This window comes from Mastigoproctus giganteus, chromosome 2 (assembly GCF_048544385.1).
Source record: "Mastigoproctus giganteus isolate SK-2022 chromosome 2, ASM4854438v1, whole genome shotgun sequence".
Classification (NCBI taxonomy): domain Eukaryota; kingdom Metazoa; phylum Arthropoda; class Arachnida; order Uropygi; family Thelyphonidae; genus Mastigoproctus; species Mastigoproctus giganteus.
The window spans coordinates 89,577,874-89,605,725 of record NC_143576.1 but is presented as its reverse complement, the minus strand read 5'-3'; the positions used below and the strand labels follow the sequence as shown (position 1 = coordinate 89,605,725).

Sequence of the window (27,852 nt, the reverse complement as noted above, 5' to 3'; positions counted from 1 at the left end):
GGATCACATGATGTTTCCTTCGTTACCATCACATTTTAATTTTACTGTTCAAATACTAGCTAAGGATAGTAAAAATCAGTGTATGTTCATGCTTGTAGTTTTTAAATTGTCTTTTTTTTTTTTTTGATCAACCAAAATTGAAGTGTGAACTTTAGTATTGGCAGAATGACAAATAAATAAGACAATTGTATGGGGTTTGTAACTTAAAACAAAACTCCCTGCCCAGGTTCTGTTAGATTATCGTTTGAAATGTATGAGATGCTTCAATTTTTTTTTTTTTTAAGTTGTAAAAATTTATGGACACCTTGTGCGTGTTTATTTGTCTGTCTGTATGCATAATATTAAAGTATGCAACGTTCTTAAAGATAGTGCAAATTGTATAGAGTTGAACTTTTCAAATCCAGCATCATCCATTACCCTGCTATGATTAAGAAAATGAGCAGATCTGGCAAACAACTCAGAAATTGGCAGATTTAGTTCTTTGAATGGCTATCGTCAAAGCAGTGCATTAGAAGTGATTGTGTGTAGTGGAGTTTCACTTCAGATCCATAAAACGTTTTCCAGAAAATTTTAACAAAAGTTTTAAAATTTTTACTCCATCTACATCAAGAAATTTATTGTAGAATGATCTAATAAATTTCTTGATATCATTAGAATAAAAAAGTTGAAGTTACAAAGTATTTATGAACAAGATTAGTGACTCGATGGCAAATAATTGATAGATTCTTATCTGAGTTTCAAGATTCATACATGAATCAAGACTGAATATATGCTTGCTGTTTAGTGAACATTTGTACCGCATTTAGGTTGTCATTTAAAAATTGACACAGCAACTGTCATCCATTAGCATTTGCTCATATATCATCTTAAAAAAAATTAAGTAACCCACAGGCTTATGGTCATTTAAAATGCATATGTCGGCCCTTATCTATTGGGTAAGGATTATATTGTCAAAAATTTTCAATGTTGGGACTTCAGTTAAGCCATTGTGTGAAGCTTTTTTCCTTTTTCCCTTCCAAAATATGGGGAAGACAGTAAATAATTCCCAAAGTGGGGGGGTCAATTATTTATTTTTTTATTTATTTTTTGTTAGTTGTTGGCGCATCGGCTTCTGTGGCCATAATTCACCTCCCAAAGTTTTTGAATTTTACTCTGATCAAAGCCCGAGGCTGGGCGGGGGGGGGTCAAAACATTCATACACTTATCCCCATGCTTTATCAAATTCTGGAAACTTACTGTATAAAAAGACATTAGCAACTGCTGTAACCAATGAGGTACATCATTTTCAAACTCTACATCACAAGAAAAACGTCTGTCATCATGATGCTATTTAAGTGAACCAAATAAATGGAAATCTCTAGAGGTAAGGTAATGGCTGTGGGGAAGATGAGCACATTCCCACCATGAATATCCCTTGGGTTTCATGCAGTATTCCATGTCTCAGTAGTGCACTTCATTTTCTGCAACTTCTTTCAGAAGTGTGCAATACCAACATTGGTGATATCTCCTGGAATTTTGGAAATGCACAGGGAGAATTCCATGGCAGTCATTACTACTACCTCTGTTTACCATTCTTTGTTGGGGTTGAATCAGGGTGCTTTCTGATCTGACGCAAACTCAATAAATGGCACTTTTATATTACCGTGGACTGTTTTGCAGCCTATTGCTGAAATCTTACAACTGCTCATTTAGTATTTATGGAGCTGGGTTTTTTATGACTTATTGACTTGCTCCTTATATACTGTACATTGTGTGGTATATTTTGAAAGGAAGGACAGAAGTAATTTTATTTTTACTGTATAATGATGTGAGATTTTTTTTTTTTTTTATGGCACAATATAATCACCTGAAATCTGGAAAATTCCAACGTCCATCAAGGATCAGGTCCCATGGTTGTCCAAATTTTGGAGGTTATACTGTAATATATTGTTTATGAACGAGAGCCATTGCAAACTGTATGACTATAATAACAGTATGATCCATGAAATATAAATTCCATTAAAAAAGATATACAGTAAAATCCCATTAGAACTTGGAGGTACATGAATCATAATTTTTTGCATTATTACAAAAACTTTAGTGCAGTCAGTGTGGATTCAGTTTTAACTACATTAGATTACTCATTATAAGATTTTTTTTCACTAGCTAATAAAAGTAGGCATTCATCTCAGACCTCATCATCTGTTTTTGTGTGGGACAGAGCAACTTCCCTTAATATTAAAAATAGAAGTCAGCTGAGACTTAGAAATATTTTCTTATAATGAAATTTTGGTTCAAATGGTATCCATTATAACAGAATTTTACTGTATATATTTATATTTGTTTTATATATGTAACCTCGTTTCCTTTTTTTTTTTTTTTTTTTTACTTTCCCCAAAGATGGTAATATACAAAAAACAAGATGCCCAAGACACTAGCTCCAGACAAGTAAAGTAGGTATTTTTTTATCACTCTTCATTAGATACTGCTCTGTTGAGTTATTTTGATGGTCTTAACAACCGTATGTCAGGCGCCTCCGTAGCCAGGTGGGAAGGAGCAGCAGTGCGTAGCACACGCTTCTTGATTAGACCGGGGTTCGAGCCCGTCACCACCAAATACGGAGGATGCGGAAAGGTCATTCAGGGAATGACCACCGCATATCCCGGAGCAATATGGCCTTAGTTGCTAATGCTCCTAAAAACCAAACAACAACAACAAAAAAACAACAACAACAACCGTATGTCCAAAAACTTCCTTTGTTTGTGCAGTAGCTGCCTTGTTATAATGTTTAAACTCTTGTTATGGTTATCAAATTGAAAATACCTATATAACTTAATATTGGCCTATTCGTTTATATATAATGCAGTCTTTTGCTGTTTATGTATTTATCTGTGAAGTGTTATAAGGAGTCATTGCTACTTCCAACCAATATACAGTCATATCTAGCAAATATGTATGTACTCATTTTCTTCTGGTATCATAGAGTTTGAAATGGAGACAGTCCAAGTTTTTGTTTTACTTAGTAAATGGAGCCATAAAATTTTAATTAGGAAAAAGAAAGTTTGAAACAGAAATTAAAGTTGAATTGATTTAAATTGCAGTGTCATCAGTTGATGTAATAACTTGGCCATTATGTCAAATAGTTCAGTCCAGTGAATACCACATAAAAAATGTTATTTTGCCCTGGTGTTTTTTATTATTTGTTATTTTGCCTTTATGAGATAACCTTAAGTAGTCATGCAGGTTGGAAATGGCATCCCAACTTTAGAAGCATATGATTGAATGATAAAATATAATAACTAATAGTCACACTTGTCTGTATACTTATTCATTATGTCAAATTTATGTATTTAAATTTATATTTTAAACAAAGCCCTTGTTTACAGTATTGAGAGAATGTTTTGTGTTAGAACCATGGGACTGGGAAACTCCTCAGTTTTCAGTAGGTTCAAGAAAATTAACAAATAATCACCAAAATTATTCACAAATAATAACAGATATTTCCATGATCTGCCAACAATTTCCCTATGCCATAAATCAGAAGTGTCAAATACTATCAAAACATGAGGAGGGGGGATCACTTCTTAATTCCAAAACAATTGGTATATTACTGGGCATTTATTTCACACTACTATATTTTCACTAGTTGTTTGAATGACATGTGCTCTGAAATAAATTTTAAAGTATACTACTAATTCTCATACTGAATTAAGGATTGGGTTTGGGTTTTATTGGCGCATCAGCAACTGAGGCTATAATGCGCCTGAATTAAGGAAAGGGCTGATTTACAGCTGCACAGCTGAAATAGTTGGAAGACAGTGGAAATGTTAACAACTGCTAAGTGAAATTTTTATCATCTTTATCAGATGTGGCCAGTGACAGGTGAAATGGGGGGGTTGTTCAGTGTACTACCAAATGCCCCTCAAAGTATAGCAACAGTAGGTGTCAAATGAAAAGTTTTAAGTACAGGAGATAAAGCAGTAATGTATTGGTGCAATCAGCAGGATCTTAATTTTGCATTTAGATTGTGATCACATTCTGAATGCAAAAGATATGCCTCAACAAAAAGCAGCTGGGGATAGGATAGCAGTGTCATCCAATTGAAATACATCTCCTGAATTCTATAATGCAGGATCATTATTAAGCTTGTTCCTAATTGATTGCCCAGGTTATTCAATGCATGACTTCTTAAATGATCCTGAGCAGTTGAAAGAAACTGCACTGAGTTTTTGGTTTGATTCGTCTAAAATAGAAGGCAATATTTGTTAAACAAGTCATCCTCACTAAAATATACTCAATCATTTGCTTAGTTGAAACAAGAACAAAAAAAATCAAGAAAACTTTATGAAAGAACATAAGCACATTGGTGTGTTTTTTTTTTTTTTTTTTTTTTGCAACAATGATTTTGGTTTATAGAAACTGCAAATTATATAGTGTATATATTAACTATCTAGCAGACACATTGCAGCTTGGGCTTCAGTTTCAATCTGAATTATTGATTATTTTTTAATTGTGGAAACTGTAAAAAAATTCTGTACAAATACATGTTTGCATAAAAACTGCCTCACCTTTACATCACCTATGTTAATTTTGTATAGTTTTCAGTTATTTTCAGTTTAGTCAGTTTCACAGCCCTAAAATTTAATCTAAGGTTCCTGAGAAATACAATCCAAAAAATATTATAATAACCTATTACCAAAAATAGCATTTGTGCTTATTATCCAATATAATATCTGAATAAAGAATAAAATTTTAAAGAACACAATCTTGCCCTTTTGTTTTTTTCCCAAAAAGAAAAAGAAATACTGGTGACCATCATATTATGGGACATCTGTAAATATGTTTTATTTACATACTCTATAGTTAACTTGTTTCTGCCAAAAGAAATAAAAAAATCTTTTCATCAAGGTGACAAAGGAAAGTTATTCATTGATATGTTTTTCAGTTTTGCAGTTCGTGGAACTAAATTTAGCAATTTAAGCACCTGTTGAATTAAGGCTGTATGACAGCTGTATAAATTGACTATGTAATAACATTTGAAACATGAGGTCTAACTAAAGGCAAATCTTGATATACAGAGGCGTTCCTAGGGTATGTGGTGCCCGCATGCCATTTGAAATTTTGCGCCCGGTGCTAATTGAGATTTGGTGCCCCCCCCCCCCCCCCCCCTTAAAAATTTTCTTAATTAGATAAGTTATAGAATTTCTTAAAGTACTGATATGATTGGACTCAATTTCGAATAGCAAAGCTTAATAAACGGTACTCACCTTAGATAATCTGCTGTTGTTACATGAAGTAGGATGGATGAATAATTTTGAGGTTTAGGAGGTTTTGAATAATTTAGAGTTTAAAAAATAAATTAATTAGTAAGGATATGGAATTAAAAATTAAAAACGGAATTAAAATATGATCAAGAACAAGAAAGTAGAAGTGCACATCTTCGTCCCTGGTTGTCATTGAAGAATTAATAAAAACTTTAAAATATGAAACCGGTGAAGCCAAAAGTCATAAACAACTGACTTTCATTTTTTAACGTCATCAGTTGGCAATACTAAAGTGAGAAGAGAACGTGTGTTTTTAAAGACTTCTATGTTCCCTTGTGCTCTTTTTGACATGCGGGAATCTTAAGTGCTTGAGATTCCAGACTGGGGAAAGGTTGTAGGGCAGTTTCGCATTTAGGACATTTAGTTTGGTGTGATGGCGGCACCATTCTATAATAAGGGCTTCGTATTGAAAAATTTAGTAACTAGATTTTAATTTTGTGATGGTAATGGCAGAATCAACTAAAGGGGTGTGGTTGTGGGAATGTATGTGTAGTGTAAGCTCGGTACTGGATTGCCCTGTTCTAAAGCTGTTATAATGGTAATAAGCCTAGCCCGTGTGTTAGAAGTTTTTGTGGAACCGTATTTGGTAGTGGTGCTTCCGATGTAGCAGGCATTGCAATTTTGCTGACATTTAATTAAATATACAATATTATTCGTGTCATTTATTGGATATTTATATGTTTCTTTGTGTGTATTAAATAGTGACCCTGGTTTGTTGTATGAGGAAAATATAAGTGTGATGTCAGTGCCTGCGAACACTTGACGGAATTGTCTAGCGAGACTACTGTGATAGGGGAGAATGATGCCCGTGCTCCCTTTTGTGTTGTGTTTGGATAAATTGTTGGTGTTATTCTTGGCGACGGAAATTATGTATTGGATTAATTGGAACGGATATTTCCTGGACAAGAACTTTTTTGTAAGATATTGTAATTCAACAGACAAGTCATCTTGTGAAGAACTGTATTTTATAGCGTTATGAATTTGGTTATAAAGAACGGCTTTTTTTGTACGAAGTGGGTGGTGTGATTCAAAGTGTAGATATTTACCTGTATTGAGTTGAATTTAATAAAAATATTATCAATTGTAGTTCTATTTCCTATTAAGAGTGTGTCGTCTGCATAACGTACATATAGTTTAATCCCTGAAGTATTTGGCTGAAATATGGAATTTGTTAGTAAAATACCTAACAAGTATTTCTGAAAGGTGTGTCTTTTTGTTTTGCATGTTCAAAAATTACAAAAATGCCTTACCCATAACATAATTCCTAAATTTGCTTGTATTTTTCCCAAAAGCACTTTTTATACACCCCACATTATACACCAAACCTCAATCACCATTATACGGGAAGAATTACATAAAAGGTTCAATAAAAAATATCAATTATTACATCAAATACATCAGTTAAGATTCAATATTAAAAATGAAATGTGACGCCAAAATTGGATAGAATTTACTACCTTCAATGACACATGCATTAATGCTGCCCTCAATGTTGTGGAACAAAGGCATATTAAAAAATGGGATATACTCACACAAAAAATACAACCCCCCCCCCCCACAGAGTTCCACCATTAATATTTCATCACAAACCTTCGCTACCACTGAGCTTTCATGACTGGAATATGGGTTTAAGTTCACTATAAGGGACCACCATTATCCCATAAAAGATTGCATCATAGAGTTACAAACTAAACTCGAAAACCACCCCGATAAATGGCAAATCATGCACCAAACCAATGCCATTATTAATTCAAAACTCACCCCCCAACTCAACATGAAAAAACAACAACTATTAGACATACAAAAACTGCAGAATATTCCTAACATTATTATACAAAAAGCCGACAAAGGTGACACAATTGTAATTCTAGATAAAAGCGCGCCTATGTCGACAAAATGGAACAAATCCTCTCCGACCAAGATACACAAAATTGATAACGCATATAACATCTCCAAACTAAAAAATAAGCTTGATGTTATCTTAAGGAGACTAAGATCTAATAAAGAAATTTACACACACTACAGCAAATCGGTATACGTAACAACATCCTCCCACATATGTTTGGCATCACCAAATTACACAAACCTGGCCATCCCCTAAGACCAATAGTTTTCTTTAGCAAATCTGCCTTTGCCAACCTATCCTTCTTTTTAGTAAAAATTATATCCCCCCCCCACAAGATTCTCAAAATTTAAAGTTAGTAACACAAATCAAGCATTCGAACAAATAAATACTGCCATAATTTCCAGCGAAGACATCTTAGCGTCTTTCGATGTTGTTTCTTTATATACAAAAGTACACTTGCCTTTTACACTACAAGCTCTACGAGAATTCCTAATGATGGACAATACTTTAATCAATCGCACCTCTCTCTCCATCAATAATATCTTAGAACTTACTTCATTCTTACTGGATGCTAGACACTTCCGGTTTCATAACCAAATATTTCAACAAATATTCGGCTTCCCCATGGGTCTAGGAATTTCTGTCCCCTTATCTGAGATTTATTTAGCAACCATAGAAAACCAAATACTACAGCCTTACCCTTCAGGGATTAAACTATATATACGTTATGCAGATGACTCTTGATAGGAAATAGAACTACAATTGATAATCTTTTTATTAAATTCAACTCAATACATGATAGACTAAAATATACATTTGAAACAGAAGTTAACAATCAAATCAATTTCCTTAACCTCACAATATACAAAACAGGCACCAAAACATGAAAGTTGTTGCAAATCTGTGACTTTTCAAATTGCTTTAAGCTTTGGGGGAAAAATCATCACAGGGAGCTAAATCTGATGAATATGTCAGATGGGAGCCTGCAGTGATGGAGTGCTGCTTTGCAAGAAATTCTGAATGGAAAGTGCCAAGTGTGCATGGGCAGTGCTTAGCACCAATTCCCCAAATTTCCCCACTTTTCTGGTTGTTTTCTCTGAAAGCATGCCAGCAATCACTTTAGAACTGTTTTTTAGTATTCCTGGTTCATTGTTTGACAGTGCTGAACAAATTCATAATGAACAGTGCCTATGAATCAAATTACAGTTAGTATGACCTTTGCATTTGATCGAGATTGTCTGACATTTTTGGGCCTTGAAGAAGTATAGTCTTCCATTAAGAAGACTGGACCTTTCTAGGGCATGGCCATACCCCCTTGATACATCATCAGTATCTTGACATGTGAGAACACACTGCTTTCTGTGAGTACCAGTGAAGATGCTTTGCACTAACTTGGCTGAAAGATATCAAATTCCCAAATCTTATGTTAAAATTGATTGACATATCCAATAAGAAATATAAATTTCACTAACAGCTTTGTGAATAGTAAAATGTTGGTCACTGCTGATCAAACATGAAAGATTGAATCATTGGTTGTTAGAAGTTGAAGGATGTCCACAGCAAGGACCATATTTGATAGACAAGGACCTTCTTTAAGCTTTGCAGACCAAAGTCTTTGAACAACATATAGTATCTTCTCCAAAGGCTGAAAAGTGCAACAGAAACACAAAAAAATGTGAGTTGATGTTGCACTTTTCACTAATTTGAAACAAATTTGATGCAGATTCACTGCACAGTAAAATCACTCATTTCAAAATGCAGCAAAACACTTAAAACACCTATTCGGTGTGCATTAATCCGACTGGCTACAGATAGAAGTGATTCCTGGGCAACTTTGTCTACATGAGTTACCAAACATGTTGCAACAGATTGCAAATTGCTATGGTGCCAGAATTTCAAGATACAGAAGTGGTCTCCAAATCTTTTGATCACACCTTGCGTAGCTTTAGCATTTAAATATAAATTTTTGACACTTTTCAAAAATAAGTTTGTTTGTACCTGTGCTATGGTTTTTGGTTTAGATTTTATTGGCGCATTAGCAACTAAGGCTATAATGCGCCCTGTGGTATGTGTTCTGTCCTAATTCTGAGATATTACCATAATGAATTATAAATAAAAATACTCAGTCTGATAGAACTAAACACTCTAATCATTTCCCAAATATTGTCTCAGTTCTAATCTTAGGGAAGTACATTTCCATCAATGGGCTTCTAACCCTCATTTACTGCCTTATAACAGTGCCTGAACTGTTTGTTTTCTGAAATACCACTCCTTTTATTTATCTTAATAAATAACTTATTCTATTGCTCCCCATGCTTTAAAGATTCAGCTTATATCTTTCTAATGTGATATTCCTTGTCACCTGTTTCTAACCTCGAATCTCCTCTTTATGATTTCCTTTGACTTAAAATCTCATTTCTACATTCTGTCAATTTCATTGGCTATTTCTGTCACCCTCTGAATACTCTACAAGTCAGGCATAAGAAAGTAGAGTTTCTCTGAAACTACTTTCTCATGGCTAATTTTCCTCACTGTAAAGTCATTTTCCTTTCCATATTAATTTGATAACTCCAGCTGGCCTTGATTTTCCAGTGCTTGCTATCCTAGCTGTAAAATGAGTCATTTGTTTTTACTAATGACCTTACATAACTTATTCAGTTAACTACTAGAATACGAGACAATCCTAACCACAGGTTATTGATAAAACAAACATTGATTTTACAAAATCCAAGAATGACAAACTTGCCACTTGTCAATTGTTTTCAATTTCACTCCATCCATACTTCTATCTCCTTTATGTCCTGATGGTACTATTATCATTTAGACTGTCCCAGTCCAAAATAGACTAGACCTTGTTAGTCTTTGTAAACCACCTCCTACCAGTCTGAACAATCCCACTCAGTGCTGCACTTGGTTTTTCCAACAGAATGAGATTAGAATTCTGAATAATTTTGATGGCTATAAAGTTTTCATGACATGATATAATTTCTTCACTTGTTTTTACTATATCTGCTCCAAAATTAACTCTTGTGTCACCTTTTAGCACACTCTTATTCCATTAGTGCTTCCTCTTCTGCTTGGATATTTGCTCATATTCAGGGAATTTCTTAAAAGAGTGATTAATCCCCATCTTTTATTTTTGATCCTTTTGCTATTATCTCACCTTTCCAAAATAATGGAAAAATTGAGCCACTTCTCACACTATCATTAATATTAATCCACAGGTGATATCTTTTATTTTATTTCAGACATATTACAGGAAAAGTTTACATATATTCAAGGGTTGGGCGACTCCCTTTATTTATTTATTTTTTTCTAAAAGATATATTAAACAACGATTCTGCAATTTAAAAAAAAAAAAATTAATAATTGTATTATTTTTATGTTGGATATAATTGATAAATGTCTGTTTTAAATTATTTCTAGCCTTTTTTTTTTGACTGAATGATGAACTTAGCTTATCACTATATCTGCTTTCATGACTTTTTTTGACATCCTCACTTGATGGTTAATTAACTCATTAGTCTAAATTTATTCAGGTGTTTCTAAAATTTTTTTTTCAAAAGTTATTATTTGTAGAAGAATAAGAGAAGTTTGCCTTGATATGATATGTAGAACACTTCCGTATGATACCCTCCAGAAATTAAAATGAATAAAAAGATTAACGCAAAATGATTATAGTAAAGAATCAGTTGAAAACAATTCAAAAAACAATTTAAAAAAAAAATTAATTAAAGTCAAACATAAATTTTGAAAAATGATTTTCCTTCCTGAAGCAAACAGTGCTTTTCAACTGTTTGTTGTGATCACGGGAATGGAAACTATGGAGCATGTGAGCTTGAATTTTAAATGGAGATTATTAGTGGCCAGACCAATATGGAAATTACACGCTATACTGAACAATTGCTCAGTCCTTTCCTCTTTCAGGATACAAATAAATGACTTGGTATACAACATTTCTTGCAGTGATTGAAACTCGTCTTTTACTATGCGCTTCTCGTTCAGCAGCGTCAGAATTAGCCTTTCATGCTGTTAACAAAAAACATACATTTTTATTTAACGAGGCCAAAATACTTAGTGTCCAATGTAATTATACGAGACTATTAATTGCAGCAACCTTCGAAATTAAATTACGTGAGAATTCTATTAATGTTTGCTGTCCATATCTAATCTCCGATTCATGGTCTTTTGCATGCATGCTTGAAGACAAATAATCATGGCCTTTCTCACGCATGCGTGAAGACAAATAATCGCAGCCTTTCACACACATGCGTGAAGACAAATAATCACGGCCTTTCACAAGCATGCGTGAAGACAAATAATCTCTCTATTTAAGATTCAAGCTCACACACTGTAATTTCCATTCCTGTGATCATGACATACAGTCAAAAAGCATTGTCTGCTTCAGGAAGAAAAATTGTCTTTTGAATTGTTTTCAATTGATTTTTTTTACTGTAATCATTTTGCATTAATCTTTTATTCATTATAATTTCTGGAGAGTATCATATGGAGGTGTTCTACATATCATATTGAGTTAAACTTCTCTTATTCTTCTACAAATATAGATATCAACATAGAATGTATTGAGCACCATAGCTCTGTTATATACTATCAAAATATAGTTGGGGAAGGACGTTATGTGGTTGCTATCCATTAAGAATTATTAATATGTATAATTAACCACTCTTTTACCACGTGGAGTTTTTAATATATTTTATTAAGCATAGCCTAAACTAATATATATAATAGTGTGACATTTCAGGTATCTTGCCGATACCCATCATCAGACTGTCCTGCTGACTGCTCTCATTCCCCCACCCAATAAGAATTATTAATATGTATAATTAAGCACTCTTTTACTACTTGGAGCCACGCTGACCGCCCTCAGACCTGAAGAAAAAATGGATTTTCTCTTCAGGTCTGAGGGCAGTCAGCAACGCGGTCTGATGATGGGTATTGGCAAGATACCCAAAACGTCACACTATTGTATATATTAGTTTAGGCTATGCTTAATAAAATATATATTAAATCTCCACGTGGTAAAAGAGTGGTTAATTATACATATTAATAATCTTAATACTATCAAAAGTTATTATAAACTTGGTTGAGCAATTAGTTATTTTTACATCAAATTTTTTATTATTTTGCACACAAAGAAGGGTTTTCCTTTTCAGTGCAGCATCACAATTTTGTGGCCAGTACTTGCACCACTTTTCTCGTGGTAACGGTCATTTGGTAAAATCTTGGTCATACAGTTCATGCTGGATTGAGCTTTATTACTCTCACTTATAATGCATTTATTACACTCTTGGTAATATTTTGTGGCAACTCTGTACTATTAAAATTTTGATTCTCCTATCCCATGTTGTCTGTAGTTTTTGTTTACCTGTCCTATTTTCTCCATTAAATTGATCTTAATCACAATTATATTTTATATATATCATATTATTTACTGCACCCATTTTGTAAGAATTTGTTCCACACTTCACATGGCAATCTATGGGGCATAAAAATTGTGCAAACCTTTGTGGGCTACCAATGATTTCTTTCATTTCTTTAGCTCATGTCATCTTTTGATTCCAGTTGACTCTATTTGCCTTCTACATAGCTTTATAAATTAAATGTTGCTTTATATGTTGTGCATGCCTACATGAAAGCTCCATTTTACTAGAATGCAATTTCATGATTCAGCATTTGGTAATACTGTGTGTAGGTCTCTCTATCTCTCTCTCTCTGCATGCATAGAGAGACGCACATTGCCCTTGCATTTGTCACAGTGGTTATGATAGTGTTGGCCTTCTGTACCACGGGAAAGGAACGAGTTCAAATTTTGTCTTTGTGGCAGAAACTTTTATGGGTTTTTTTTTATGCATTGTGACAGTTTCCAGCAAAACTGGCAAAGTGACCACAAAATATGCACAATTTCCAGACATTACATACCACTTTCTCATAGTTAGCACTAATTCTAAAAATAAAAAATTAAAATTGTGTGTGCACACACACTTACACATATAGGCAGGCAGGTACTTGTGTGCATTTATTTATTTATTTATTTATTTTTCTGTATATCTTAGTATGATTTGCAGACAAGATGATGATGATGTGGAAGATATTTTTAAAGACCATTTACAAAACCTTGACATGAACTTAATGTCCGATCTTGAAGATGTCTTGTTTTCTAAACTTTCCATTAAGGATAGGGTGACCAGTTCTTTAAATGCCAATACTAAGGTATGTATACTGATAAAGCTTTGTCTTGATAATATTTTTAATGTCATTTTTATATCACAAGACATATTTATTTCCAGTATGTACTGATAAGGCAAATGATGTCCTTTTTGATATATTTTTAATAACATCCCACTATGCTTACCTGGTAATTTATTACAATTGAATACTGATTACTCAAACTAATGGTTGACTTAGATCTGATAAATTTACCAGTATATTTACATGAATACAACAAGGATATATGAAATGTTAACAAGTAAAAATACATCCCATATATATCAATAGGCACCACTACATTCAATTTAAAATTTACATATCTCTTTATTCAGCTTCTATTGCATCAGGCTTGTGTTCTTTTAGAGCATGATTCTACCTTCACCTGATGGTCGAATCATTATAATGATAACATCTTTCTACTATTAAATTCAGAGGCTTGAATTTTTGAGCTGCCTTCTTTTAGTATAAATTTGATAATTTCATTTATTAAAATGAAAAGATTTGTATGAATCATATCTTTCACAATCATTGCAGCTTACTTTGTTTTGCATTATCTTAAATAATATCTTAATTTAATCATCTTCATTCTCCCTCCCTCCCAAGTATGTAAGTATGTCAGCTAGTAACTTGGGTATAAGAAAAGACAGCTAGACACTGTGCTTTACTTAAATTTATTTAATTTCATTTGCTTTTCTTTTCAATTATTGTCACAGATTCTTATTTTTAGAATGACTGGTTACATTATTATCAACCACAAATTCTAAATATTTTGTATCTACATCCATACATCGAGAAGATTTCAGGGATTGGAATACCAAAAATACACTGTTATAACTGAGAAGAAAGTGGAAGAGAAATTGCTGAATTCCATCTTTATTGGTTACCACATGATCTATTTCATTTCTTCAGCTCATCTCATCTTTTGATTCTGGTTGACTGCATTTGCCTTGTACATAGCTTTATACATCATATGTTGTTGGGATCTATCCAATAATTGAAAGAAGCAGCAAAGAAGGTACGCAAACCCTTGGCCATAATTATGAGAACATTCTTAGATTCAGGGAACATTCCTATAGATTGGATGTGTGCATATGTGTCTCCTCTTGGCAGAGGGAGATCAAAGGATGACATAAGCAGTTAAAGACCTGTAAGCTTGATTTCTGTTCCAGGGAAAATGTTTTACAGGATCAGAATTATATGGAAATTACAACATGGGTTTGTTAAAGGGAGATCTCATCTGACCAGTTGCGATCTGACTCCTGTACAAATTGGAGCAGTGTGGCATTAGGGGCAAGTTGTTGCTATGGATAAAGGTTTGGTTGAGTGGTAGCATGCAGAGGATGGTTATAAATGGGCATTACTCTTCTTGAACTAATGTTATTAGTGGAGTCCCTGGGAGTTCCTTACTGTTTACAAAATTTATTAATGATATTGATAAAAGCATTTCGAGCATGTAATACATTTTATTATTTACTTGGATTATTATTTATTTATTTTATTATTTTTTTTTTGCTAGTGCAACAAAAGCCTGTGGCCTCCTTGCACTATATACGAGTACTACTACTATTACTAAACATCTAACAGATTATTAATAATAGTTTTTTAGAAATAAAAAACTTTACAAGTTAGTGACATCATGAATTTAAGTGGAAATATAGAGATGAATTTAAGCAGTAAAGACCAAAGCATTAAATGCACAAAGTGTGAACAGTAATGGCAGCACGGAGCTGCATCTGCATAAAAACAAAGAGCGTATGCTTCTTCCAATAAATCAACCAATAGCATGTGGGTGCTAGCTAGTCAGTTGAATATAATAAGCCAATCAATGGAGAGATAAAGTAAATCAAAGGAGAGATAAAGTGCAAGCTCCAAACTACGCTGCAAACACAGAGACAATGCAGATTCAATATAGTATTGGGAAAGCTGTATTGCTGGGGACAAAAAAAATGCTGTCATCTGTCAAAGAACTAGTTGTATCCTACAACAAATTGGCGTGGAAAACTCAGCAAGTAAGCTGTCTAAAATAACCATCGATTTTTTTGATGAATTTAAAATACTATGAATTGATTTATAGAAGGGATTACCGATTCTTGAAGGTCAATGATAAAGTCAATCAAATGATTATTGGAATCTCCTCTTTTTGATCTTCTCTGGCTTAAAATCTCTCTACCCCATTCTGTCTTATTCAACTATTGTTCTCCCAACTCGACTAATCACTTGGAACTCTTTTACAACCTTTATTTGAAACTCAACTTTCTCCAGTCCAGCTTTCTTAACAGTGAGGTAATTTTCCTCGGTGATTTTAATGTTCACAACTTCAGCTGGCTTCCATTTTCTAGTCACACAGACTGAGCTGTTTGAGGTGCTTTGCATTTACTAATGACCTTGCAGTACAGTTTTTTATTTACCTACCAAAATACCAGACAATCCTAACCACATGCACCCAACACTCTTGACCTTTTTCTCACAAACAACCCTTTAAAGTAAACTCTTGAGGTTTATGGTCCTTCTCCAGTGGAGCCATTTCCCAAATGGTCATTCTCAGCCTTGATTTAAATTTACATTACTGTTTTAAATCTTCTGATGTCAATTTTTGCTCAAATTGCATCAGTGAAATTATTCTTGTAGGGCTGAAATCCTTTAAAATTGAAGATAAAAGTTCTATAGATAAATAAAGAATTCATTTCAACAGGTAAGAAAAGTAAATTTAATAATATAAATAATTAACAATAGCTAAGTTTAATAATATAAATAATTAACAATAGCTAAGTTTAATAATATAAATAATTAACAATAGCTAAGTTTAATAATACAAGTAATTAACAGAAGTTTTCAAGATTAAGTATCCCTTCATCAGCTGTGAGAATACATACATAAAACGTTACAAATGGAATATGCAGAGCATAGTCATTTTGAATAAAAGGAGATAGCATGCACAAGGATGTGTACGAATGCAAAAGCATTTACTGGACAGAACTAGGTGATTGTTGTTGATGCAGGGTGCATACATGGGCTGACTGCCAGCATTTTTCATATTGTAACACTACAGGCTCCATGATTGGGTGTAGCCACACACCTCTATTGTGATTAAAAACTGTATGGCAACCAGATATGTGCAGTGACTCAAGCCACAGTCATTGATGGTTAGTGGCAGGATTGGTCAACAACCTCGGCATCACGTCTGGCATTGAGGTTGTGTTGCATTGACCAGTAGTGCTCTGCAACTGCAGGGTGTGCAGATTCAGCCAATCGAATGGCCCTTTCATGTTCTGAGAGTCAGTCCTGGAGCCTTCTGGCAGTTTCCCCCACATAGCAGCTGCCACAGGCAGGTGATGCAGCATATTGTACTGCTGCGTAAAAGAGGGGGGGGATGGGTGTCTTCACCCTCGAGACAAGAAAGTGCAATCCTCTACTGGGAAGTTGCAGGCACTTTATCCGGTATCCATGTAAGATCTTAGAAATGTGATCTGAAGTGCACAGGTAATACGGGATGTAGGCAGTAGGGGTTGTCTCGTCACTATGTGGGGGCCTCGGATGTGCAGCAAGCTCACGGGCTTGAAGATCACACTTGGCCAAGACATAGATGGGATTGCCACAGTTGGTGAGGTCAGCCCTTATCTTAGAAACTTTGTTGCACCTGGCATCCATGAGCTGGAATGAGTGCGGGTTCGAGAGAGTAGTGCACACGCAGTACTGAACAGGTGGCAGGGGTATGCACTGACTTGCATTTGGTAAATTGGCCAGGACACATGGGCTTTCAGTGGACCGAAGTTTCCAGATGTGATCCTCATCCAGTTCACAATAGAATTAGAGTCAAGCAACACCCTTTACTTCCTGGATGTTCTGGCAAAGCGCATAGGCTTCGAATAAATATCTTACATGCGTACTGGATAAAGTGCCTGCAACTTCCCGGTAGAGGATTGCGATCTCTTGTCTCGAGGGTGAAGACACCCTTCTTTTACACAGCAGTCCGATATACTGCATCACCTACCACAATTGTGGCAACTGCTATTTGGGGGAAACTGCAAGAAGGCTCCAGTACAGTCTCTCAGAACATGAAAGGGCCATACGATTGGCTGACTCTGAACACTCTGCAGTTGTAGGCACAATATGGCCTTATCAGCTCTTGTGCCATTAAACAAAAAACCAACAACAAGTCTGCAGTTGCAGAGCACTGTTGGTCAATGCAACATGACCTCAATCCCAGACTTGATACTGAGGTCGTTGATTAATCCTGCCACTACCATCAATGACTGTGGCTTGAGTCACTGCACATATCTGGTTTATATACAGTTTTTAATAGCAATAGAGGCATGTGGCTACACCCAATCATGGAATCTGTAGTGTTACAATATGAAAAATGCTGGCAGTCAGCCCATGTATGCGCCCTGCATCAACAACAATCACCTAGTTCTGCCCAGTAAGTGCTTTAGCATTCGTACACATCCTCGTGCACGCTCTCTCTCTTTTGACTCAACATGACCACGTTCCATTTGTAACGTTTTATGTATGTATTCTCACATCTGACAAAGGGATACTTAATCTCGAAATCTTCTTTAATTACTTATACAGGGCTTTCCAATAGTAACGCTCGATTTTTGTAACGCAATAAAACAAATTGTGAGAGTGATAGTGATCTATTTTTATTTTTATTATGAAGTATATGTGTTAACATTATGTTTTAAAAATTATATCAGATAAATGTACGCTGCGGCTTTGTCTGGTTTGGTTAATCCTGGATACCCAATTGGTGATGACGTTATCGCATAAAAGTGGCTCAATTTCAGCAATAACGCACCTAATGTAACTTTTTCGGAATGTAGTGGGACCTCATGAATCTCCCGTGGGTTTTCGTCGCTCCAAATTCGGCAATTTTGCTTGTTAACAAAGCCACTTAACCAGAAATGAGCCTCGTCACTAAACATTATTTTTCGCCCAAAATCAGGATCGACCTCCAACTGCTCTAGCGCCCAATCAGCGAATGCACGCCGCTGCGCATGATCGTTGGGCTTTAGTTGTTGGGTTAATTGCACTTTATAAGGGTGAAGCCCTAAGTCCTTATGCAGGATTCGCCAAGTTGTCGTCGAAGACAGGCCAAGTTCTTGAGCCCGACGCGGAATGGATTGTTGCGGATTCTCACGCACACTTTCCCGGACTGCAGCAATATTTTCAACGGATCTTGCGTTTCGCTGACGTACAGGCACTTTCAGATTTGCCACAGACCCAGTTGCTTCGAATTTGTTTATTAAATGGCGAATTGTGGATTCTGAAGGACGTTCGTCGACACCATAAACTGCACGGAGTGCACGAAACGTTTGACGAGTAGAACATTGGTTTTGATTTTTTACAATTTCGACTCGTTGCTCAGTCGTGTAACGCTCCATAATAAAATGCAGAGACTAACTGAATACGGCTACCAAAGATACCACCTGTGTGACTGTCGACTTCGTCATGCGCTGTTGCCAAACATCGAGCGTTACTATTGGAAAACCCTTTATTATTAAACTTAGTTACTGTTCTTACCAGTTGAACTGAATTCTTTATTTATGAAATCCTTTGTGTAAACCTTGGTTTTCCAATAAAAGCTGTTCAAAATAAGAATGTTGCATATCCCAATCAGCTCACATCCACATTTCCAGGTTTATTTTCTGCTTACATTAAAGCTTGCAACAATTGTAAAACAATTATTAATAAATAAATAACGAATAAATAAATTTTCTGTTTATGCTCTGGGACAACCAAATATGGTTGTCCCTGAGTATAAACAGCCTTCTGACCCCAACTGGGTCAGAAGAGTTCACAAGATATTAGCATTAGTTGAGACATATGATGCAAGAAAGCAAGCTTGTAGAGCATCAGCCAAAAAAATAAAAACACCTTCCCATTTTACCCTTCCAATCACCCCAAATGTTTGTCTAGTTTAGCCTTAAATTTATTTAAGCTATCAACTTCCCCAACAACAACAACAACAGATGGAAGTCTGTTCCAGCAATCAACTACCCCTGGCTAAAGGCAAACTTCTGCACATCGATGCTGCAACTGTCTTTCTTCAATTTGAATATATGCCACCTCAGGTTCTTAATCTCGGCAAGTGGAAGTATCCCATCAGCATTGAGCCTGCTCAAACCATTCAAGGCCTTGTACACCTCAGTCAGATCACCTCGTAAGTGCCTAGTCTCCAGAAGCTGCAACTTGCAGAACTTAAGCCTTTCTTCATAAGCACACCACTTTCTTCCTCTCACCAATCTTGTTGCCCTTCTCTGTTCTCATTCTAGCAACTCTGCATTCTTCCTAAAATGAGGCTTCCAGACCTGTATACAGTACTCAAGGTGTGGCCTGACCATTGCCTTAAACAAAAGTATAATCACCTCCTTGTCTCTGCTAGCAAAATTCCTATATATCATTGACAAAACTCCATGACCTGATCTGGCAGCCCATCTGCACCGCTCAGAGAACTTCACATCCAACTGCACACTTACCCCTGGTCTTTTTCATTCTCCACCTCCCTGAGCGTAGTACCACATAGTTGGTACATTTCCCGTAGCCTTGTGTAGGTGAAGTTTTTGTGGCTCCGGAAATAGAGAAGTTTTTTTTTCAACTTTTGCTATTTATTGACTTAATTGGCATATTAATTTATTTTCTTGCGTAGCTTTATATTCCTAGTTACGATACTTAGTTTTAATTTTTAATTTCAATTGAGATTTTATAAGTTATTACTTAATATTGGTAAAGGTATCCAATCCATGTGTTTTACAAGTTTTGCAGCTCTGGAAAATGCAGGTTTTTAGCTATATTTAGCTGCTTTATTGACTTAATTGTTATATTAAATTATTTTCTATAAGTAGCTTATAGACCTAGTCAAGATCCTTGGTTTATTCTGAATTTAGATAGTAAGATTTTGGAAGTTAATTAATACTTAATGTCCATAGATTTACCATTTGTAACTTGCCGCCATACAATACAATGTTATATCCTGTACTAGATAGCATTCGCTTAGTATAGTATTATCGATTAATCAGTAAAATTTATTAATCTTGTTAAACTTCATTATCAATTAAATTGTACTATTTTAAGTAAAGGCCTCCATAGCTGAGTGGTCAGGAGCGGGAGTGCAGTAACGCACGCTCTTTGAGTAGACCGGGGTTTAAGCCCCTGATTGCTGAATACGGTCGACCTGCCAACCCGCACTGGACCAACGTGGCAGATTATGGTCCATTTCCCTCACCATGAATTGTTGGGGAGGCTTCCATCCTGCAGTGGGTTGATAATGGCTGCACTTTACCTTTAACTAAATAACGACTTAGATTTTACAAACGTAACTTTATTAATTAATACATAACTTGATACGGAAGTTATATAACGAAACTCGGAGATAATACTCAATACTGAAAAAAAAAAAAAAAAAACATATATATAGTGTTATAACTGCATTCGGATATAAGTTTAGGGTTATAATTTTGTACTGAAATTGAATTTTATTGAAATTAAATCTAAATCATGATTGAGACCAGACCAGCAAAGCAAAAGGCTCAAGCTAATGGGAGTGCAGTGGCTTAGGGGAGGACTGAGGGGGATCAGTTGCCCTCTGAACCATAGCCTTTTAAAATGCACCGCTTGCTTGATGTTTGTGGAGCAATCAGGTATGGGACATGATATTGCCAGGGGGAATGTTTTTATGTGTGTGCAATGTAAGGAGTGTGAGGAAATCAGGCGACAACTCAGCATTGTTATGGGCCTATATGATTGCTTGAACGACAAGATGGATGCCCTCGAAGGATCTAAATTGAGGGGCCCATCAAGATCTCAGCTGCCCACATCAACGCCAGAGCTTGCACTTGATCATCATGCAACACAGTGGCAACCCCCAAGGCAGAATGCGCTGATCCAACAGGAACTAGTAGTTGTCGGTGACTCGATTGTCAGGGAAATGGGGAACAAATTGTGTAAAAAGGATAGGTGGAACAGGGTGTGTCTGCCAGGGACAAAGGTTGATGATGTTGTAGAGCAGATATCATCTTTTAAGTGCACAAAAGGTGGTATTGTTGTTGTAAAAGTAGGAGACCAGTGAAATTACTAAACAAGTACAGGTCACTGTTGAAAAAAAGCCATGAATTAGGGTTGAATTTGAAAGTGTCTGCAATTCTGCCCAGACAAGATAGGAGGGAGTATATGATGAGAGCCTTGTCAATCAGTTCGGCCCTGGAAAGATTGTGCACGGCTCAAATGGTAGAATTTTTCTCAGCCTGGTCTATGCTTGTTAACAGGAGACACTGTTTCTACAGGAATGGGATACACTTAAATAGAAAGGGTGCAAGAATATTTGCTGATAGTATTGAGGCAGTGTTAGGTGGGTCAGAAAACTGCTAGATTGGGGGGGATACACGTACTAATAGATTAACAGTAGCCACTGGCAGAGGTGAAAGTGATTCTTGCACTGCATCTATTGGAATGAGCAGCAGCCTGGAAAACAAGATGCAGGGGATTTCAGAGACTGCTGGGAGTCATTGTGGTAAAAGTAAACACGTGAGTTGTGTTAGGGTAGCTAAGAATAGGAACAGGTGCATGTATACTTGCGTGTACATCAATGCTAGGAGTTTGGTAAATAAATTTGAGGTGTTGGTCAAAATATCAAAGGCTGATATTGTTGGGATATCAAAGACGTGTCACACAGATATAAGGAATGCAGAACTGGATTTTGGGGAGTACAATGTGTACAGGAAGGATAGACAGGATAGGAAGGGAGGAGGGGTTATGCTATTAGTTAAGAAGCACATAAAATCTAGGGAGGAACACTGGACAGTGCAGTGTCGAGTCAGTTTTTTGTGTGACATAAGCACTGGGAAATCAAAATTGAGAGTAAGAGTGTGTTATAGGCGTAATGACTCTGATGAGTATAATAAAAAACTGTGCAGGGAAATAGGGTGGACCAGTAAATCAGAGAGTCTTATAATGGAGGATTTTAATTTCCCAGATATTGACTGGAATTTGTAGGTCGGTCACACACACTAGCAAGGTTTTTGTGGATTTATTGGATAATTGTTTTCTACATCAGCATGTTTGGGAGGCAACTAGGGGGAGTAATACTCTTGATCTGATTATCAGTAGTGATTCTTCATGCACTAAGAATCTGCAGATAAAGAAACCACTTAAGTGGCAGCGATCACAGTGTGCTGAAATGGGATTTACTCAAAGAGGTAACTACCATCAACGGTAAAAGGAAGGGTTTTTGCTTTCGTAAAGGTGACAACAGAGGTCTGAGACAGTATTTAAATTCTATACGGTGGTACCAACTGATGATATTACCAACAGCAAATGCAAAATGGGATGCATTCAAAGAATTAATCTTGGAAGCTACTAGGCTTTACATACCAACTAAGAAATATTGTTCAAGGTTTAGGCCTAAATAGATGTTAGATGACTAATTAGACATGTGGCAGAGAAGAAAAATGCATGGGATACATAAATTAATGGGTGACATGGAAGCCTACGACAGATATAAGCTGGTTAGTAACCAAGTAACAAAGGAGGTTAGGCAAGCAAAGGCAGATTATGAGAAATCTTTGGCAAAGAATGCAAAGATAGACAACAAAGAGTTCTTTACTTATGTATATTCTAGAAGGAAGGGGATGAATGAGAGTGGTCCACTGGATATCGATTGTTCAACTGTTGATGGTCCTGCTCAGGTGGCTAACAAACTAAATCAGTATTTTGCATCTACGTTCATACATGAGAAGTTATTCAGGGAGGGGAATGCCAGGGGTAAACTAAACTCTGGCAAAATCATCTAGTGAGCTAAATGATTTTGTAATAACTGAGAGGAAAGTGGAGGAGAAATTGTTGAAAATAAACATAAGAAAGGCACCTAGGGTGGATGGGATCTATCCAGTTATATTAAAGGAGGCAGCAAAGGAAGTAAGCAAACCTTTAGCCATAATTATGAGAGCTTCCTTGGACTCGGGGGAGGTAACCATGGACTCGAGATTTGCAAATGTGACCCCAATTCACGAAGGAGGATTAAAGGGTGACACAAGTAATTATAGACCTGTTAGTTTAACTTCTGTTCTGAGGAAATTAATGGAGGCACTGGTTAAAAAAGCACTGCAGGATCATCTAGACAAGACTTCAGTTATAGCTCAGACACAGCATGGGTTTGTTGAGGGGAAGTCTTGTCTGACCAATTTTATTGGATACTATGATGTGGTCACAAAAGAACTGGATGCATGGAATAAATTTGATATCATATATTTGGATCTTAGAAAGGCTTTTGATACTGTTGCACATGGAAGAATGCTGCACAAATTGGAGCAGTGCGGCATTTGAGGCAAATTGCTGCTATGGATAAAGGGATGGCTGAGTGGGAGAAGACAGAGAGTGGTAATCATGGACACTGCTCTTTCTAGACTAATGTTATTAGTGGAGTCCCTCAGAGTTCAGTGTTGGGTGCATTGTTTTCTGTATTTATGAATGATATTGATGATGGTATATCAGGCTTAATGTCCAAATTTACAAACGATATGGAGGTTGGCAGAGTTGTTAAAGACACTAATGACAGTATGCTGCTGCAACAGGATCTAGAAAAGTTGAGCAGATGGGCTGAGAGGTGGTAAATGAAGTTTAACATTGACAAATGTAAAGTACTACATATGGTAAGTAGTAACCCCAGAGTAATGTATCACCTCTGTTGTACTACACAGACAATGGTAGAGAATGAAAAGGACCTGGGGGTAATTGTGCAGGCAGATATGAAGTTTTCTGAGCAGTGCAGATGGTCTGCAAGAGTAGCTGATGGTGTCTTGTCAATGATATACAGTTATTTTTTTACTGGGATAAGGAGGTGATTATCACCTTGTGTAAGGTGATAATCACATGAGAGGGCATAAATTCAAATTGAGGAAAGACGGTTGTAGGATAGATGTACGGAAGTTTACCTTTAACCAGCGGGTAGTTGATTGATGGAACAGACTTCCATCTTTTGTTGAGGAAGTTGATAGCCTGAATAAATTTAAGGCTGAGCTAGACAGGTATTTTAAACGAATGGAGGGGTGAAATCAGAGCCTTTTTTTTTTTTTTTTTTTTTTTTTTTTTGGCTGATGCTGCATAAGCTTTCTTGCATTGTGTGCCTCTGCTAATGCTAATCATCTGCAAACTTGGACATTAAGCCTGATATACCTTCATCGATATCATTAATAAATACACAAAACAACAATGGGCCAGCACCGAACCCTGGGGGCTCCACTAATAACATTAGTCCGTGTAGAGCAGTGTCCATTTATTACCACTGTCTGCCATCTCCCACTCAACCATCCCTTTATCCATTGCAACAACTTGCCCTTAATGCCATAAAGCTCCAATTTGTACAGCAGCCTTCCATGTGCAACAGTATCAAAAGCTTTCCTGAAATCCAAGTATATTATATCAAAATTATTTTTTGCATCCAGTTCCTTTGTGACCACATCATAGTATGTGGGAGAATGAATGGAGAATATGTAGAATACAAGAGACCGAACTGTATTTTGCAGTCACAGGCTTGAAACCTGATTATTCAAAGCACGTGTAAGGATAACTTATAAGCTAGTGTGAACATGCCTATACTTACAGTTGAGTTAAGAATAGAAATGTAATAATTTTATTTATGATTGCTGACAGACATTAATGATTTTCATTTAATAAAGATGTTATTGGGAAAATTTCAGAAATAAAAGGAAGAAAAAATAAATTTTGTTTCTGAGACAGGAATAACAAGACCCATAACAGTGAAAAGCTCCAACCTGAAAATATCATAAATCACAGAAGTGAAATAAAACATGTATTCTGTCCTCAGCAAGACCACAAAAGCAAAGAGATAAAGAAAGAAAGATTAATTTGACATTAGACAAAGTTTAATGTCAAATTAACAGTTTCTTACAGTTTCAATGAGCTCTACAGTGGTTTTGGTGTTAATGGGATACAAACCACTAGCTTCCTTGGGTAGAGTCCACTTGAATTGAGCCTTCTTAATACAGTTCATTTGGAAATGTTTTGACCTGTGGCTGCAGCAACTTCAGGAGACAGTTGATGACAGGACATCGTAGGGTTCTATCTAGCTGTTAAAGCAACAGTCTGTTCTGATTAATGTAGTCCTCAGGCAACATTGGCCAGCTCTTGTTGTAATGGTTCCTGTCTCCTGAAGCTGCTTCCATAGTGCTGAGATTACATTGTATGATATGTTAATCCAGCATGCTACCTCCACCTACAATTGCCTGGCTTCAAGTCATCCAACAGCTCACCATCCCAAAGAATCGTCTGAACAACAATGACTTGCCATTATGAGTACTAGAGATGTGGGTATCCCACTGAGCAAGCCAGAAAATAGAAATGAAATGATGTGGTACCAACCCGTCTTTTTATAGGCATGAATAATTTGCATAACATGCAACTCTATAAGATGGTAGATTGATTTCTATTGGTTATTTGGAATTTGCATGCCAGGATGGCTAGTGTCATGTGGCTAATATCAAATATTAGTGTTCAGTGACGTGACACTATTCACAATAAAATATTCATGAAAAACATTTTGTTCTATTAATTTTGCCTAGCAATGTATGATTGATAAAAACAGTGGAAATTTCCCATATGTTGATATTTGAATTAGGTTATGTTATTATTTTATGATATTTTAAATTCAATAAAATATTTCTTGGTATTGATCTTTCTAATCTCCACAGGTGCAGAATTCATCATCTAAACCTGATGTACATCGGAAGCCAGCTAATGAAAAGCAGGTACACATTCCTCTTCCAGTTTCACACAAACCTATTCTGAGAATGAAAACCAGCAGTTGCAGAGTTGCATCATTATCTGCAGAAGTTGATAATTCAAAAGTACAAAATGTAACAACTAAACTGGTGCATATAGATTCAACCTCTGTAGATTTTGTGAAAAAGAGAGAGAGAACATGGAAGAAACCAGAAACAAATCTAGAAAATAACATAGATTATACTTCAACTCCTTTAGTTGATATCAGTGTGCCAAATTCCTCGAATTTGCACAACTGTAGCACACCACTGGTTAATATATCACCCACACAATTGGAAAATCCTATTTACTTTCAGTTTGATGTGCCTCCATCGCTATCTCAAAAACATCCTTCACCATCATTTCTCCATCAATCTCCAATAACTACAGATCCTCATCTTTCAGTGTTTAATAACCACTTCAAGTCCCAGACTCTGCCAATAGGTAGCAATTTAGAAATGCTTAACTCCCTTGATGAAAATGTGCAAAACACTTCTACTCTAACTTCTTCAAGGAGCAGAGGACTTCCTTTTAATGTGGTGCCAAATAGTTATGAAAACATATCTTCTCATCAGCAGCTAGAAATCAATACTTGGACTCAGAATTCAAAATGTGTTATAAATAGTCCAGTTTGTAAAATTCAAGATATGCCAACAAAGTGTAACAGCACATTTTATTTTCCTTTTAATTCATTTGTTCACAGCCGTTTTTCCACACCAACAGACAGAAGTGCAAGTTGGTTTACATGACATTTGTGTTCATTTGTATTAATAAAAATGTACTTAAGAAATGTGTTTTTAAACTTGGAATTATCAGTTACATGAATTTTAATTATTTATTATGAATTCAATAAAATTTTGAGTTATCGTTTCACCTTGTTAAGATTTACAAACACTTTCCTTTTTATCAGATTTCATTATTTGTTAATTATTATTCTTTTCCCAGTGAGATGTTTTGCTTATTAATTTCTGCCTGTAATGTGAGGAAAACTGAAGAAGATTATACAGTGAAATCAGAATAGGGTTATACAGTCTATTTATTTTATTATTATTAACTCAAAACTTTATATATGAAGTTTTGAGTCACATCAGTATAACATTATCTATCCTTGCACACTTTTTTTTTTTTGATATATCATATTAAAAAAAAACAATAATAATAATAATAATAATAACAATTAGATGAATTGTAGGATTCCTTAAGGTACCAATTTAATTGACTTAATAAATGGTAGCAATAGCTTAATTTTTAGTACTCACCTTAATATAAACTGCAGTTGGATTTAGAATAAGTGGAGTGGGAATTGGCTAAAATTGAGGTTACTATGGGTGAGCTTAATTGTTTTGAAAGGAATTAAAATGCGCTCAAGGAAATAGAAGTGCACATCTTCATCCTTGGTTGTCATGAAATAAATTGAAAAAATTGGAACTTGAGAATGTAATCACAGAGACCAATAGCCGTAACGACTGGCTTTCGTATTAACGTCTTCAGTTGGTAATAGTGAAGAGAGAGAGAGAGAAAGAAAGCATGTGAATATAAAGAACTCTAAGTTCCCGTGATGCTCTTTGAGGCATGCGGAAATCTCAGGTGCGTGAGATTCCAGGCCGTGGAGAGATTATATGGTAGTTTTGCGTTTAATACATTAAATTTAGAATGATGTCGGAACCACTCTATGATTAGGGCTTCACACTGGTAGATTCT

The 27,852-nt window shown here is 35.7% G+C and overlaps 1 protein-coding gene across 1 annotated transcript in view; it reads left to right on the top strand.

The window, feature by feature from the left end:
• The window catches only part of LOC150089405 (DENN domain-containing protein 1A-like), a 263,359-nt gene extending 236,459 nt beyond the window's left edge, over window positions 1–26,900 (top strand). Inside the window, exons 18-20 of the mRNA XM_090389970.1 lie at window positions 2,380–2,432; window positions 13,224–13,380; window positions 26,082–26,900. Coding sequence (XP_090246096.1) covers window positions 2,380–2,432; window positions 13,224–13,380; window positions 26,082–26,900 — 1,029 coding nt within the window. The remainder of the gene's footprint in view (window positions 1–2,379; window positions 2,433–13,223; window positions 13,381–26,081) is intronic.
• Window positions 26,901–27,852: the final 952 nt, after the last annotated feature.